The following is a 17,462-nucleotide window of genomic DNA, read 5'->3' on the forward strand; positions in this document are numbered from 1 at the left end:
GTGTTGGTAGCCAAGATTCTAAAGCAGATCTTAAAAATACCATTTGCAGACCTATGTGATGCTGAGATAATGGAAAAAAATCATGGAACTAGTCTGCTGATTACCTATCTCCATCTCTCTGGTTTCTGGAGAAGGTAGAAATACGGATTTCAAGGCTGGACTCTGAGTAGCTAAGAGCAAACATGAAAAAAATTTTATGATACTGAGACAGACACTCTCCTTGTAAGTGGTACAAAATAAATTTTAACTGTAAGTAGCAAGTTTTTGTTTGGTTTGAAGGTCTCTTCTTTCTATTAATTTTTACCCCATTCAAACTTTGGCATACATCATCTAATCAGGCTGAATCCATATTACTTCAGAGGTTTTTCTTCACAGCAAAGCATCTACAATCCAAACATAATACATTTGATCTTCACAGCACTCACAGGTCTGTATAAACTGGTTATGCATAATTATTTTTAAAGGAAGTGTAATGGGAAAAGATTAAAAAAAATAGTAGTACAATGAAGTCATCAAAATAATGATGAAAGCTAGTAAACAGCATCTTTTCTCTGTTGTGCTGTAATGAAGGCTATTACAAAGACCTCACTTTGAAGTATGGACAACCTGAAGTGTGCTTTAACGAAAACAGGGAATCAAGGTAGAACTGGGCATTCTTACCTAAAGCCCATCATGAACAAGTTTCCACCATGTGCCGGTTTTGCACTACTGTCCTACTTCTAAGAAACAGATCCTATTCAACTGTGTGTACAGGGCAGTAAGTACCATTCTTTCCAGTAAACTTATCTGCACCAGTCACTTATGCCCATTTAGGTTAAAATATATATATGAAAGACAAAATTTCCACCTGTATTTTTAATTTAATTTAAAATTAGTTTTAATTAATTACCAAGACAAGATTTTGAAAAGCAGTTATACCAGAGTTTTAAAATTAAACTTCTCTGAATGCTTGAGATTGAGAAAACATTCACACAACTAGGTGTAGGGTTCATTTCTAATGTAGGAAATATGAATATAAGCCAAAAAGTGAACAGACTTTTATTTCGTATATTGGATGTGCTTTCCCATTTACTTTGAATCCAGTTTATCACATTAACAAATATGATCCCAGGTTACTATCATGATATAGTTGGACTCAGCAGCTGGACCAGATGATCGTTGTAGGTCCCTTCCAACTGGAACTATTCTATTCTATTCTGTATTTATAGAGAAGATAACACCAACAAGCGCCATACGATTCACAGCTTTTGGCAAAAGTGTCCATTGATCCATTTACATCCAGTAAGAACTATGAGAGATCTCCCACAGGCATCACAACATTGAAGGCATGTTAACAAAGCTGTCTTTTCAGAAAGGTTTGAATTCAGAATATACCGACCACACAGAAAGTTTATAAAACAAAGGAGATGTCTCCCTCTGGTACAATCAAGATAGAAAAATAAAGAAAAAAAATATTCAAGGGAACTAGGGCAGCATACAGGTCACACACACTTAAACTTCAGAAATTACATTTTGCTTTCTTTGCTGAATTTATTACAGCAGATTATCAAGGTATGCAGAGGCACAAGGCAGAGAAATCTCCTCTGTATGACTGCCCCCTCATTCTCCCAGAGTATCTTTGACTTCAGCATTGACTTCATGGGGAGCACAGATGCTCCACCTGACCCAACGGTTGGGCCCAGTCTCACATAATTAAATCCCACTTTTTCTAAGTAGAAGTATTTGGCAGGAGCAAAAGATGTGAGATCAAACCCAGAATAAATATTTGAATGAAACACGTATTTGGCCTCAACTGTTGCTGTTATTTTACCTTTACTACTGAGAGAAACATAAGATTAGGTTATTATTCCTCAGCAGAAAGCAATAATACTTCCCACCCATAATAATTTTCAGGTTTTCAGCTACATTTATAGCAAATAGGTTCTTAAGTCACCAAATGTCTGTCTGTCTCTCTCCAATGTTGCCTCTACTGATTTAAGCAAATTTCTTCCACTACAATGAAATCAAATATGTATCCCCATCCCCTCAAACAAATTTAGAAAAGAGCTGTCAAAAATTGTAGCAAACTAAGAACAAGTTGTGAAGATCGTTTTCATGTTCTTGAGAATTTGGTTCAAATATGCATTTCAAGTAAGAGCTGTTCCTGGAAATTATTTTAAAATTTGGCAGACTGCATTAAGTAAAAGTATGCCATCTAAATAAACCAGCATTATTAAATGATAACTTCTTGACTAATTCTTAGTGAAATCTAAATCCATACTGATTCACGGTCACTCCAGTTAACTAGAGTAATGGCTATTTATACAGCCAGCAGCAGCAAGCAGTTGTTTCAGTAGAATGCGATATTTATGACACAATGACACAGTGTAGAGAAATACAGGTCTGTTATGAAAGCAGAGTTCTTGAGAGGGGGAGGCACAGGGTATGGTGTAGAGAAGTACAGGTATGGGATGATAAGAGATGGGGAACCAGGTTTGGCAGTGGAGACCCCATGCCATAAACAGCTCAGTGATGGTCAGTTATAAAAGCTGCACACCTGGAGCTGGACAAAACTTACTTTATGGGTAACATCACAGAAATAGTATCTAACATACACAAATGGCATCATATATGGTAAATTCAGATGTAAGGTGTCTCTCAGAGGGAGGGAGGGAGGGAGAAAGGAAGGAGAGTGGAGGAAGAAATTATCAACATGAACATCATATTCCTCTCAGCACAGGACTCCAGATGTTCATAACTTGCTGAAACATCCCCACTTATCACCAACACAAGCATGAAATCACCAAGCTTAGGACTCAGATGTGTAGTGGAAGGGTGAGCAAAACACCAGGAAAAAGAGTAGAAACTAAGAAACTTGTATGTTACTATTTAATTACCTTATTGCTATTATTGAGGCTTTTTCTGTATGCAAGTACGCTACCTGCATTAATAGTATTTGTTTTACTGTCAGAGTTAAATCTAGACTAATGATTCTTGAATTAGATAGTTAAGATTTCCATTACACTAACAATAAATTCTTATCTTTATATACATATACATGTATATGCATATAAACATGTAAATACACGTCTATACATATATACATGCATATAAATGTGTGCGTGTATATATAACTTTAAAAAAAAGTAAGAAAAGCTGTGTTTCCTCTTTGCCCATAAGAAGTTTTTGACCATAACATTTTGACCCTAACACAGGTGAAACTATTTTGAAAATGTGAGCAGTGCCATACTTTCTCAAATATCAGGCCTTTCCAAAGCGTCCTGAAGTTCATCACCAAACAACTCAGAATCCAGAAGTAAGCAGACTTATGAATGTTTAAACCACAACATCACCTACAAATTATGGCACTACTTTAATCAAATATACAAGTATTTGGCAAACTACATGAAAACCCACAGAACTGATGTTGGCTGGAACAGTACTTCAACTCTGAAATAGTCAGTCTCAGAAGTTTCTGGGGTACTTCCAAGAAAATTACAAAACTGAGAGTACAGATTTTAACTAAGTATAAATTGCTATCATAATTCTATAGATAAAAGTTAGCCCATATATCCTCAAGACTTTTGCTTGTTTGTTTGTTTTTTAAAATGAAGCATTAATCTGGAGCATCCTGTGATGACAATAAGGCAAAACCAGACTTAGAATGAAAGAAGTTGCAAATTTTGTGAAGAAAAAGCTAATGGCTACAATATTTTACATACAGAATGATATTGTTGCAGCTGAAGCATTAAAACCACAGAAGCAACAAAATAATTAGATAATTTTCCACTGAAGTTTACTCAAATTTACAAAGAAAGTAATTACCAAGTTCTTTCAATGGACTTTTTGGAGCATCATAGATTCTGGATCCAGAAGGAAGTGGCTGTATTTCATTAGAAGCTATGATAAAAGAAATAATCAAGGCTTTACTTGATTAAGAATATTACAAGACACAGTATGGAACTATATTTTGACTTATAAACCACTCACTCCTGAAACCAATGATATTTAACATAAAAGAAAAAAGTAGTTCCAACCTAGAACAAAGACATGTAACTGTCACTTAAAAAGATGCATGGAATATGAATGAAATCACCTTTTCCCTAATCATAATATAAAGATCCATCAGTCACAGGAATTTGATAATGATCATCCATCAGTAACCAAGACCACCTAATTTGAAATTAAGCAGTGACCCATTTTGATTAAATTTCATATTTTAATCTTTAAAAGCATGACAAAAAACAAGCAAGGTTGCTTATGCTTAAAAAAATGATTAAAAGTTAGAATGAAAGTTAGATTGACTGATGGCTTAGCTTCAGTAAATTCTGGAAATCTGTTTGCAACTGTAAATGAAAAAAGACAAAAGAGAGAGTATGAGATTAATAGGAATCAATAGGATTACGTTTATTGAGAAACATTAGCAGTCCTCTTCATGGGAAGATCTGTATTTCAGTCCTGCAAATGCTGATGATCTTTTCCTTCATCATACATCATCCTCTATGTATGCCATCTATACTTTGTAAAAATCTAAACAAAGTTTAAAAAAAAGCAACCTCAAGTTTAAATTTGTGTTCATAATTTTGCATGGTTTAGTGATTAAAATACAGGCAACAAAATCAACATTGTATAATTTAGAATTCTGAATGCAAGAAGTAAGTAGATGCTGCTCCAAATCACAAAATAACAATACTACTACTTAGATCAAAAATCTCTCATTCTGAGACATCTCTATGAAAAAAATCGGTAGAGCTCTTCTTTCCTCCAGGACAAATATAATTATATCATGTCATATGCAATATAATATTTTCCTTTTGCATCACTGTTGATGCTACCTAAATGAACCTGTCATCAGGAGAAAATCAAGGAGGTAATTATTTCAATTCTATCACTGAGGTTAATTTTACTGATGGAAATTTTATGTGATGTCAGTCATGCAGATCACATAGAAAAGCATTACGTTGACAAGTGAAATTGAATCACCCAGTCAAATCTGCTAGCAATAATCATATATATAACAGCCACAGTTCAGCCAGAGCTAGATGTGTCCTGCTTTACATTTCATGTGTGAGTCACTGAAAACACAAAGGGAATCAGAAATATTTAATTAGGATTTCCTTTGGAGTCAATACAAAGGGGATGCAGCAAGCAGTAGAAAAATTCCGCCGGAGGTGAAAAAAGCATTTAATGTACAAAGAAGGTAAAAAGCAGCAAAATTAAGTTACCCGGTATGTTTTGAGTTTGCACCAATTCAGGTTTAGGCGTTGACTTAAATTCCTCAGGTCCATGTTTTTTCTCAGCCTGAGCTAGAAGAAAGAAGCTTTATTTAATTTAGGATCCCTCTAAGCTTTCATTTCTCTACTGTCCAAAGTTCGCTGCTTTTCTTACCACTATTTTATGCCACCTGAATAGAATAATTACTGCAGCAAGCTTGACTCCATCAGGATTAATATTTATTTTTGTTTTCAGATGTGAGGTCTACATGATGTTTTGGATTTATTTTGTTGCAGTTTTACATAAGCTATGGAAAATATAAGTCACAAAGAGCAAAGCTAAGATCAGAAACTCACACTGTTACTTCTGTTACAGCCTCCCAAATGCATTACAATATACATTATAAATAAGATCCCTTACATCACAAAGTCTGTTTACAAATATTTTTAATCCTTCTAATATAAAAATTATCATGAAAAGAATAAAGATTCACCTATAATACCTTAGCTCTTTCATTTTTCTAGTAATAGGCTTCTGACTTTCATTCTTCTAATTCTACATCTTCAGACTAAAGCATGGGCAGGTTATTAAATAGCCATTAAATGTACTTAAACTGAATTACTGACCATATCTTAATAAACTAGTGCATAATTATACTCTTCCAGCTGTTTCACATAACATTTCATTCTTATGGTATGTAAGTCAAGATCACTTCTTTCCTCTCCACCTTGCTGGAGGTCCCATAGCATTTAATCAGTCATACAGTAGACATTGGTAATCTCAGATTATAAAGTGACAATCTTTATGAATTTGGAACACAGGATGGTAAGGTCTCAGCCTTGAATGTAATCAGAGCATTAATTTCTTCCACAGAGCAAATTTCACAGTATTTAGCACACATTGGTATTTAGAGGAGATCTTTAATATTGGTGATAAGCATCAATACAGGACTAAGTTTTAGTACTCATTCAGTTTAATAAAAGATTATTTTTGAGATATCTATTGAGCATGCTTCAAGCAAGAATTGATCATGTATGTTCATAAGCTTCTTATTTAATTTCCTGAAGAAAACACACTGTTTCCCAAATTCTAAATAGTTTTACAAATGCCGCTACAGTTATAACCATTATACTATTTTCTGTTTTGAATTATGGTGCATTTCAGTGCCACAAAAGCTGGAATCTCCACAGGTGCTGCCTTATTAGGACCCAATTCAGCTTCTACTAAGTCAGCTACAGTGCTGTTATTGTCATCAGTAGAAGGAGGATTTCGCTCTACAGAGAGGTTAAAGCAATCTATCTCTATGAAGCTTGTGGGAGAAAATTCACCCATAAGAGACCCAGAAATGACAACTAACAAACCCATACCTCAGACGTACCTCAAAAGCTAAGATTTCTTATCGGTGAAATGTAATCATGAAAAAAACCCCACAAAACCACCAAAAGCAAATAAAGACATTCAGAATTCATTATGTTTTGGATTTTTTTTAGAGATCAGATGGTTTACACGCATATGAAGCATGTCTCTTGTCAGCAAAGTTAGCTAAGCAAGCTGAACAAGAAAAAGCATGCCTAGAATTGGGACAAAAGAAACCAGGCTCTCCTCTGTTTTGCACAGAACATTCTAGGGATGATGTGAAATGGCAGCAGACATTTTTGTAAAAAAAGATATAGGAAGCAGAAAGTTTAGGCTTTAAAAGCTAAATTAGAGAAAAAGAGAGAAATGCCTCTGACTTTTCCAGGGCACCGGGTAAGCTAGGCTTAATGTGTTAGTTCAATGGTAGCTGCAAAGTAAATGATTAACATGACCAAGCAAGGTAAATTACTTTACTAGCACAGCATGGAATACAGCAAGAATGCATTCAGGCAACACTTCTTAAACCATTTTTCCTCTAACTTGTCTTGACCTTCTCATTCGTGTTCCTCTCTTCCTCCACAACTGGAATTAAGATATTCTGATGGAATCAGTAATCTCACTCCTCATATCCCATGTGAGCACAGGGGGAAGCCTTCAGGGCTCAAAAGGAGGACAGGAGAACACAATTTAGGAAATGTGGCAACAAAGGAGTTATTCCCACTAAATATTAACCAAAGTTTGGATTCATAGGTAGTACTTTTAATTTCAAGCCTATTCTCTATTTCACTAAGCTACTTTGATAAATTTCCGGTACAATCAGTTACATAAAGAAATAACTTGCCTTTTTTTTTTTTTTTAAACTAGTTCTTCCATGTCCTAGATAAATGTGCTGATATTTCTAACTCTTGGTTAGCTGCAACTTTGCTGTGAAGTTAATAAAAAGACTCACACTTGATTCAACTGAGAGAAAAATATAGTGGTAGTTTGACATATATTAGATAGCATTTTAAAGATTGAAGGAAAAAAAAGAAAAAAGCATTATGAATTTGTGCTGTTGTGTTAAGAATAAATTAGTCGTAAGTGGAAAATATGGTAACAAGCCTGGCAAAAACAAAGCATGAAAGAGCTTACTAACCAGTCTTTCCATGAAAGTGCATGCCAAGGGAGGAGAGGCCTGAAATTAAGAAAATGATGGGATGCCTGGCTGACAAATAAACCAAAAAAAGTTACTGAACCACATCACACCACAAAACACACCCTTTGACAAAGATCCAGCGGAATACAAGAGCGGCCCAGCTCATGGAGCCTTTCAGATCGCCCGCTTGATGAAATACTTCAAGTTCCTTTCTTCCCTTCTTGCATGACTGATGACAGCACAGCTGCTACAGCACACAGCTCCTTTTAAATCAGTATTCTGTTGCCACTTCTGGCACCAGTCCTTAAACCTTTCATAGCAAATAATTACTATGCCTTACTCAAAGAATCCAGTATCATTTTCAAATAGGGAAATCTGAATGAAATAGAATGAAGTAGATCCTATTGCTAATCTCAATTAATTCTGCCTATATATTACCCTGTCTCTCAAATGCAACCCATGCAAAAGGCCAGTGCTCAGACCTCTTGCTTAAGTTGCTTGGAAAGTCTGGCTCAGATGCATAAGTATTCAAGTTATTTTTGCATACGCAAATGACTAGACAGAAATTACACTCAAAGAACTTCTGTTTTCTTTTAAGGGATTCACTTTAATTTCCCTGTTTCCTGACAGTCTCTATTTTTTTCTCTTTAACTGAAATACTGTAACCACAATGAGTATATTCTCTAAAGTAAATAGTGTGATGCACTCATACTTTAACATGAGATTAGTGCTGCAATCAACAAAGAATGACTGAAAAGAATGGTCACCACAGAGAGACATGGAAGCAAAACCACAAAGGAAGCATGAAGCAGAAGATTAAAATTATTCTAAATATTTCAGTAAATAAATAATGGTGTGATAGCAATAAGAACGTGCTTAGTTGTAACAAGCGGTTACATAACATATGTCACTAAAGACAGTACTTGCCAATTATTATAATGTGTAAGGAAAAACACTATCCAACTTCATAAACATATAATTCTGTGCTATGTCTAGAGATGACAATGTTTATGGTTAGAATTACTGCATGCCAGGTACATAAACTGAATAACAGAAGACAAAGGAAAGGAAACAGAATGGACTGATTCTCTCCTCCCAACGTGATATCAATTCTGGTGTCAGATTTCACACTGTTTACCTAATTAACCAGAAAATTCCAGCAAAGGAATGATGTATTTTGATTAGATGAATGCAAACCTGAGTATTAGGATTTTGCAGGAGAGGCAATTACATAAATTTATGCATTCAGTTCTCACTTTCACAAAATGGCAAACTTCTACAAAATAAATTTGTAGATTGCTTGTTCTGCAGTTACTTAGACAAGGTAAATAATTTAGTAAAATAACTGGAGAATTTAAATCCACAAGAGACGTCAAACTGTAAGACAAACAAAAAAAATTGAAAAAAATATTCTTTACAGTTCTTTAAAAAGTATCCACAGATTTCCAATTAAAAGCAAGCTGTCTATTACACATATGCTAAACTTGTAAAGTTCAGAGCTTCCTTTGATAATAAATTCCTGTGGAGGAACACCTTTGTTTTCCTCTTAATATTTAGGATGAACAGAAGAGCTATCCATATGAAGGTTTTGCAGAAAGGAATTCATGGTTAAAACTAGAATTTGGCAAATACACTTATCTATCAAGTGGAAAATAAAATTCTGCAAACATTTTCAGAGAAAAATACGATGGCTTGTTTAGTCTAAGAGATGGTTGTAATGATTATGTGATTTTGCTGCATTACTTCATCCTACATCCCTTTTATTCCCTACATATTCTTTGGAAGGTGTTTTTTTGTTTGTTTTATACACATAACCTTGAACATGAGTCTATGATCAAATTTTATATTCCTTTCCCATGCATGTGAATAGCTCCCATTTACTTTAATGGGACCAGTAAGTCCACAGAGAGTGTGGTCAAGATTAATGTGTTCAAAATTGAACTTAAATGGGACATCATGCTGTCATCCTCTCTGCACCTCTGAAATGAAGCTTGTTATTGTGACTGTTCTATCTTAATCTCACACATGCATTTTGCACAATCATGCTCTTATCCCTAATTTTCTTCATATATTTCATGAAAGTCAGAAGTTCAGGGTGCATCACAAAGAAAACTCTTGTTTTGCCATTTTTCACAACTTCAAGGTATCCAGCACCTCACAAAGATGTGGTTCTACTTCTAACTGTTTTTATAAACCAAACAATTGTAGCACCTGAAAACTTCCTCCAAAACGAGGTTCAGATTTTTATCCACATCAACCACTCACGGCTACTAATTCAGCTACATTATCCTCCTGGTTTCCAACTACTGACTCTAACTGCAGATTAAGCAACACAAAGATGTATTTAATTTTAATTTATATGTTTGGCAAAGATATTCCACAGAGTATCTAAAAATAGAATTTTCATTACCTGGGAGGGACTGTGGGGAGATTTCCTGAACTTCTGGTGTTTTGGATTCAGCAGGCCATACTCGAGTTTCATTCTTAGCTAAGGGGACAAAGACATTAAAAAGTTACTGCAAAGCTGAATCTGCTGTGTTCTACTACAGATTTATTTCTGTCCCACTTCAGTTTGCCAAAGTAAACCAATATGGATAAATGTGGAAACCTGAATACCTTTAAGAATCAGTGAACTTCCACTGCACAATCCATACAAGCGTCTATCTAGCCATGTTAAACACATGCATTTTTGGTATTGTTTTGTTCATTAAAAGATGCTTTCAAAATAAAATGTACAGCAAGGACTTTAATGTCTTAAGAATCATTTCTTTCACAGTGCAAAAGAGGTTCCAGTGTTTTTCATTTGTCTGACATTTGAGCATTAACAGTAAAAATGCTCTTCAAAATTAAAGGTGTAATATAGTTCTAAGCATTATACAAGAATAGTCTAATAAATTTTCAAATACAATGGAATTGTCACATCAGTCATGTCCTTATTTTCTTTTACATTATTTATAACAGTGGTATGACAATAGCCTTCTATTCCCACAGATATAAAGATATTCCAGCACTGGATATAGGGAAAATTAGGGAATAATACATCTGTTGGGTTTTTTTCCCACTGAGGAATCACGTAATATATTCTGTGGCTTTTGTCTAGAGTACTACTCTCTTAAAAGAAAAAAAAACTAGGAAGATTTTACTAAGTAAAAATTCAGCTTTTTTTTTTTTCAAAAAACAGAAAAAAATTCTTTGTGAATTCAGTAAATACAATATTCTGTGATGCGTTATTTTGACTATTCTAAATAATATAGAATTGGAATAGTTGCAGTATGTCAGCAAATCATAATTAGTCATCTCTTCACAACATAAGCCTTATTGCATTTTATTGTAGACATACATCATTCTCAAGCATCAGTGAAGGATATCTGTAGAGATTTGGACAATAGGTCTTTTTGTCAATTATTTTACACATTTAAAGTATTTCTCAGAGTATTTTTGCTTTCCAAGCAATGACTCTTCCCTGGTTTATAATCCTTTGAAATCCAGTAGTCCCTTGTGTGTACACCCATGTGCTTCATGTTCTTTGGTAAGGAACACATAGTAAACAGAACAAAACAAAACATCACTTGTCTGCCCTGGTTATTTTCACAAAGGTGGTTGTGTAATTTACCATAAAGAGTGGCTCCAAACTGGCATCACACCAACTATCTATTTTAGAAATATGAGAGCATTTAAATTTATCTCAGCCAACTGAGGAAGCTGGGTATCTCTAGGACAACTGAAGCTACCTTTGTCTTTCTCCCCATCTTTTGCTTACAGTCAACTTCTCCCATTTTTACTGTGCACACTACTGAACCTTATGACCCATCTTGACGGTTGGACCTGACAATCTTAAAGGTCTTTTCCAACCTTAATGATTCTACGATCTGAAACTAAAACATTGTTCTCCTGAAGAAAGATGTAATTTTACTAGTAGAAAATGAAAACAAATATAAAAGTTCTAGATACTGTAATCTAAAACTAGTATTTGAGGTCTTCAAATATGGTTTACTAAAAGTAAGGGGTATGAAAAACAGATTTGTCAAAATATCATTTACTGAGTTTTACTGGTACCTTTGTTACCTGCACATCATATACATGTTAAAACCAAGCTAGTAATGATACACACCTTGTTTTCTATGCTTGCTGTTCAAAGAAAACATTAGTAATCAAGTCAACAATGTCACTAATTTTATCATCATGACTGAAAACCAGTAATGCTCTGTAATGTAAATACTGCAATTAAGTTTTTTCACTTTGCTTAAATTTTCAGTAGCTTCAGATGATGCTAAGAATATTTGTCTGTCAGATACTGGTAAATACTTCCAGATACTAATATTTAAGGAACTCAGCCTCAGTTCAAACATATTCTTACTCAAACTCATTCAAATATTATCACAGAATCACAGAATCATTAAGGTTGGAAAAGACCTTTAAAATCATCAAGTCCAACCATGAACCCAACACCACCATGCCCACTAAACCATGTCCCGAAGTGCCATGTCTACACGTTTTTTGAACACCTGCAGTGATGGTGACTCCACCACCTCCCTGGGCAGCCCATTCCAATGTTTGACCACTCTCTCAGTAAAGAAATTTTTCCTAGTATCCAGCCTAAACCTCCCTGGTGCAACTAGCACCCTATCGCTAGTTAGTTGGGAGAAGAGACCAACACCCACCTCTCCACAACCCCCTTTCAGGTAGTTGTAGAGAGCGATAAGGTCTCCCCTCAGCCTTCTCTTCTCCAGACTGAACAACCCCAGTTCCCTCAACCATTTCTCATAAGACTTGTTCTCCAGACCCCTCACCAGCTTCGTTGCCCTTCTCTGGACACGCTCCAGCACCTCAATGTCCTTCTTGTAGTGAGGGGCCCAAAACTGAACACAGGATTCGAGGTGCGGCCTCACCAGTGCCGAGTACAGGGGCACGATCACTTCCCTACTCCTGCTGGCCACACTATTTCTGATACAGGCCAGGACGCTGCTGGCCTTCTTGGCCACCTGCGCACACTGCTGGCTTATATTCAGCTGGCTGTCAACCAGCATCCCTAGGTCCTTTTCTGCTGGACAGCTCTCCAGCCACTCCTCCCCAAGCCTGTAGCATTGCATGGGGTTGTTGTGACCAAAGTGCAGGACCCAGCACTTGGCCTTGTTAAACCTCATGCAATTGACCTCAGCCGATTGATCCAGCCTATCCAGATCCCTCTGCAGAGCCTTCCTGCCCTCCAGCAGATCAACACTCCTGCCCAATTTGCTGTCATCAGCAAACTTACTGAGGGAACACTTGATCCCCTCATCCAGATTATCAATAAAGATATTAAACAAGACCAACCCCAGTACTGAGCCCTGGGGAACACCGTTTGTGACTGGCCACCAACTGGATTTAACTCCATTCACCACAATTCTCTGGGCTCGGCTGTCCAGCCATTTTTTTTACCCAGCAAAGAGTACACAGTCTAAGCCATAAGCTACCAGTTGCTCCAGGAGAATGCTGTGGGAGACAGTGTCAAAGGCTTTACTAAAGTCCAGGTAGACAACATCCACAGCCTTTCCGTCATCCACTAGCAGGTCACCTGGTCATAGAAGGAGGTTCTACTCTGTAGCTCTACCCTTACACATACACAGTATCTTAACAGGAACAAACACTGCTTTTTTCTCACTGCAAAACAAGACAATCTTGAGAATGTACCATAGCCAGCAATGGAGAGACAGAGTAAATTAAACAAAATAGAAATAAGAAAGGTAAAAAATCTGACCCATTTGTTCCAAGTTCAAATTAAGTATTAAGGCTAGCCAAGCCAAAAGTCATCACCTCCAGAACTCAAGGGATCTGTGAAACATGCAATGTGGGCATTATTAAAGTTTTTAAAGATAGCTGTATTTCCCAAAATTACGCTATTAAAAGATGATATGCTAGTTTACAGATCTTAAAAAAAAAAAGCATCAACCAATCTTTTTTCCTGCAGATTTCAGACATATTCACAAAGATACACATGAAATCTGTACTGAAATGTTCTATTTTCTGACTACCATTTTTTCATGGACTGAATTACAGACAATAAATAAGAACCTCTTCATGAAACAATTCCTCACATGTACTCAAGTCAGAACTCATATAACTAAAATTCATTGAAAATCTGATCTTTCAAATGGACACACAAACTTCTTTTATTAAAGACATGTATTGAAAAGTATAACCTACAAAAAAAGTAAGTTACTTTGTAAAACAAAACCAAACCCCGAAAGACCATAAACATGACTGATTTCCCTTCTTTCCTCTATGGATCAATGCTACTGCATATTCTTTTAAATGGCTGTGAAATTCCTTAAAAAAATCCAGACGTTTTAAAATAATTTCATTTCTATGAATCTTTACAAGTCCAAGTTAATCATTAACTAAACAAATCAAAAAAAAGAAGGTGAGGGAAAAAAAAAAAGGACCTTTCTGCTTCCATACATGATCACACATAACTACACTTCTGATACCGCTCATGAACAAGCTTAGTTCATTTCCACTTACCCAGTTTTTTCCTTGATGCTTGAGGTATATCATCTATTGTCAGGAGTGGAGGAAGTTTCTGCTGAGTTTCATTGAGACCTGGAACAATAAGGTGCACTACACAGAAAGATGTGTGCCATTAATTTCAGAAGAGATGAAAAATACACAGTCTGCCTTCTGAGATATATAAGCAACTACTATTGAACCACTGGGAGTTTAGTCTAAGTATCTGGAAAATGAGTTAGTTCTATTCAGTAATTATCACTCCTATTGAGTGATAATGGTGCTATTTCCCCTTAACACCACTCGCTGTATTACCACCATTTCACGATTAATCAGAATTGAAAACAGTATCACAGATGCTGGGACATTCTGTCTGGTGGGCCAAGAACACTCAATACGGTTAGTAAGTATCTGTTTGATTCACATCAATACATAAAAACGCGCACAAAGCAAACTTAAGCCAAAGTTATATAGTTATATAAAGTATTTCTATATAAATAAAGGACTAAACACCTTTCTGAATCCGGGAATAAATGGGTCATAAGGTGCACGATGCCGTAAGTCTTTCCTATCTATTTCAGGCAGACCAGTAGCTCACCACACTAAGCACTAGATGATAGACTTTCCCCTATTTTTATGTTCTAAGACAATACTGTGCATTCTCATAGGTCAGAGCATGAGAACAGAAAGGATGAACCTGAATAGCTTAGGGGAAACAGTTATGTCCCAAGATCCAACATTAAACTCTAATTTCAAGGAAGGTTATAATATACATCATTATAGCCTAATATATCGGTACAGGTTTGTGTTTGTAAAGGGTATGTTATCATACTATCTTAAAAAAAAAAAAACAAAAGAACAACCCCTGATCTCAGCAAGATCTTTGCCACAGAACTTTACTTGAAATATGAAAGAACTTCTTGGCTTAAACAATGACAGTACCTTCTTTTAAATACTATGACAATAAAATGATTCTATTTCCCTTAGGCTACATCATCCCTGAACCATTTGTACCACCAGAAAATATAAAAAATACTGTCTGAACCAGCTGCAAAATACCCTTTGATACACAAGGAAAGAACTATCAAGATAAAGAAAATTAAAAGTATTTACACAGTTCTAATATTCAGCCAAAGATGAGGAAAAATAATTAAAAAAAAAAAAAATCTTCTAGTCACCTAATATTGCTCCTGGCAGAGAAGAACTATCTGAAGATTTTGACTGTGTCCGATTTTGAATAACTGTGGAGACAACAGAGGAATATTATAAAATAATTTTTAGAAACACAAACCAAGAAACAAAACCGCACATGAGACAAGCCTCAGCATTCTGAAAACCTTCCCCCAACTTACTAATTGAGATGAGGACACCACCCTCATCTTTTCTGTATTTACATTCAGTTTAGGAGACTGCAAACTCTTTCCTCTACATCGTCTTTTAACTGTGCACCTCTCTTTCCCCTAGCGTATCAGTTTTATATCCTTGGTGAAAAAACTACATTCTATGTTTATGTTAATATAGGGACAGCTCCAGGCCATCTCACTACCCTGCCATTCACAAGTCCTCAAAAAAAGATGCATGTAAAGTAAATGCTAGTAGTCATATTTTAATGGTAATTACCATATTTTGCTTTTACATCACCCTCCAGTGTTTTGCTGTCCCTGAACTGGGAACTACCGCCAATTTTCTTGATTTTGTTAATTTAAATTATTCACAATACAATTTCTGTTAGCAAGTTTTGATCTGCAGCTCATTTCCTATCACCTATCTTTAAGTAATTGATTTTCAAAGGTTACACTAGTATACTACCTCTCACTACTATAGAGAAACAGGCATTTCTAAAGGGCAATGTGTTTAAGTCTACTGTAGATATCTCTCTCCACTGACCATGGAAAGGAGAAGAAAGGAGTCTAAGCCAATGACTTTGCTAAAGATACCCACAAAAAAGTCTGGTAGCATGAAACTTATCCACACTGCTGCCCTTCATGCCTGGCTATCATACTATGTGCAGCCAGAAGATCAACATACATGGACAATCCGGTTGAAAGAGAAAAAGAATGGATACTAGCAGAAATCAGAACTGATTGGTATCCATTCAATGACTTAACTAAGTCATTGTTTACACTGCAATAGCTCATTAATAGTTTGTAATAGCTCATTTTATTAACACAGATAGGTAACAGCTTAACAGTGTTTGTAATTAAAGGATATGATAGTTTGTAAGGTTCCACCTATTCTAAAAGTAAACTTTCATAACATTCACATCAGACTCAGACTTTTTTTTTTATTTAATTTTAACTTACTCTTGCACAGCATAAGAATCAATTAAAAAATACACAAATTTACCTTGTTTGATTATTGTGATAGGGACCAACTTCTTATTATCACGCAGTGTAAGCTGAGAGAAGAGGGAGGGGAAAAAAAAAGCCTTGGGATAATTGCCATAATAGTAACGTAACTTTCTTAGTAACAGAAATAGAGGGCTCTCATCCAATCCCACGCCTGTCCCAAGTTAACAGTGGAGATGGCTCTGGCCCTAGTCACTGAAGGTTACACTATTGCTTCAATTCCCATGGGCTAGTATAGTAACACTGCATTTTGATCTCCTTTTTTCAGCTTGAGATGTTTTGCTTCATGAAAACACAGTATTTGACATCTTAGGAATCCCCAATCCTTTTTTCTTTTAAGAATCTCTTGAGCACTCACTGGGAAGTAAGCCAGAAAGCCTAAGAAAAGCTGAAATTTAACTACAACAAAACATCTGAAACATACGCAATAATAAATTTGGTCACAGGATATAATTATATTCTCAGGAATAGTATATTTAGAACACAAACTATTCCAGAACCAGGTGTACATTTGTAAGCTATCAACACTCTTGGGTATATAGTCTGCCTAAAGTAGATCAACTCAGAGTCATTTTATTTGGTGAAATGGTTTCCAAAGTATAACTGGCCAGCCACCCATGTTCTCCTCACATTTTTATGCTAAATACTTGGACTTTTCTGCTGTTCACTTGTCTTTGACCCAGACTACTTTTTGCCTAAGTGTGAACCTTTTCCAGCATTTTGATACTGTGAAAATAAGGAACACATGAATGGACCCCACATTTATTAAAAAGATGACAACAGTTGATCCCAAAGATTACAAATTAGTATTCACTACCACACATGGATACTAGGAACAACTTCTGAAAGCTTAATAATACACTCAGGTGATAAGAGGAGAAAGATTGTAATGTCAGCAATATAAAAATGCTAAATACATTAAAAGCAGATTTTTTTCTGTTATATCT

At 35.6% G+C, this 17,462-nt stretch overlaps 1 protein-coding gene across 1 annotated transcript in view; it reads right to left on the minus strand.

Moving 5' to 3' along the window:
* Positions 1 to 17,462, minus strand: part of ABI3BP (ABI family member 3 binding protein) — a gene marked incomplete at its 3' end in the record, with an annotated part of 169,208 nt that overhangs the window by 95,778 nt on the left and 55,968 nt on the right. The window contains 7 exon segments of the mRNA XM_081996262.1: positions 105 to 170; positions 3,805 to 3,879; positions 5,205 to 5,285; positions 10,095 to 10,172; positions 14,186 to 14,281; positions 15,346 to 15,408; positions 16,514 to 16,565. Of these exon segments, the coding sequence (XP_081852388.1) occupies positions 105 to 170; positions 3,805 to 3,879; positions 5,205 to 5,285; positions 10,095 to 10,172; positions 14,186 to 14,281; positions 15,346 to 15,408; positions 16,514 to 16,565 (511 nt within the window).

The sequence above is a fragment of the Phaethon aethereus genome, assembly GCF_964289735.1.
Source record: "Phaethon aethereus genome assembly, chromosome: 1".
Classification (NCBI taxonomy): Eukaryota; Metazoa; Chordata; class Aves; order Phaethontiformes; family Phaethontidae; genus Phaethon; species Phaethon aethereus.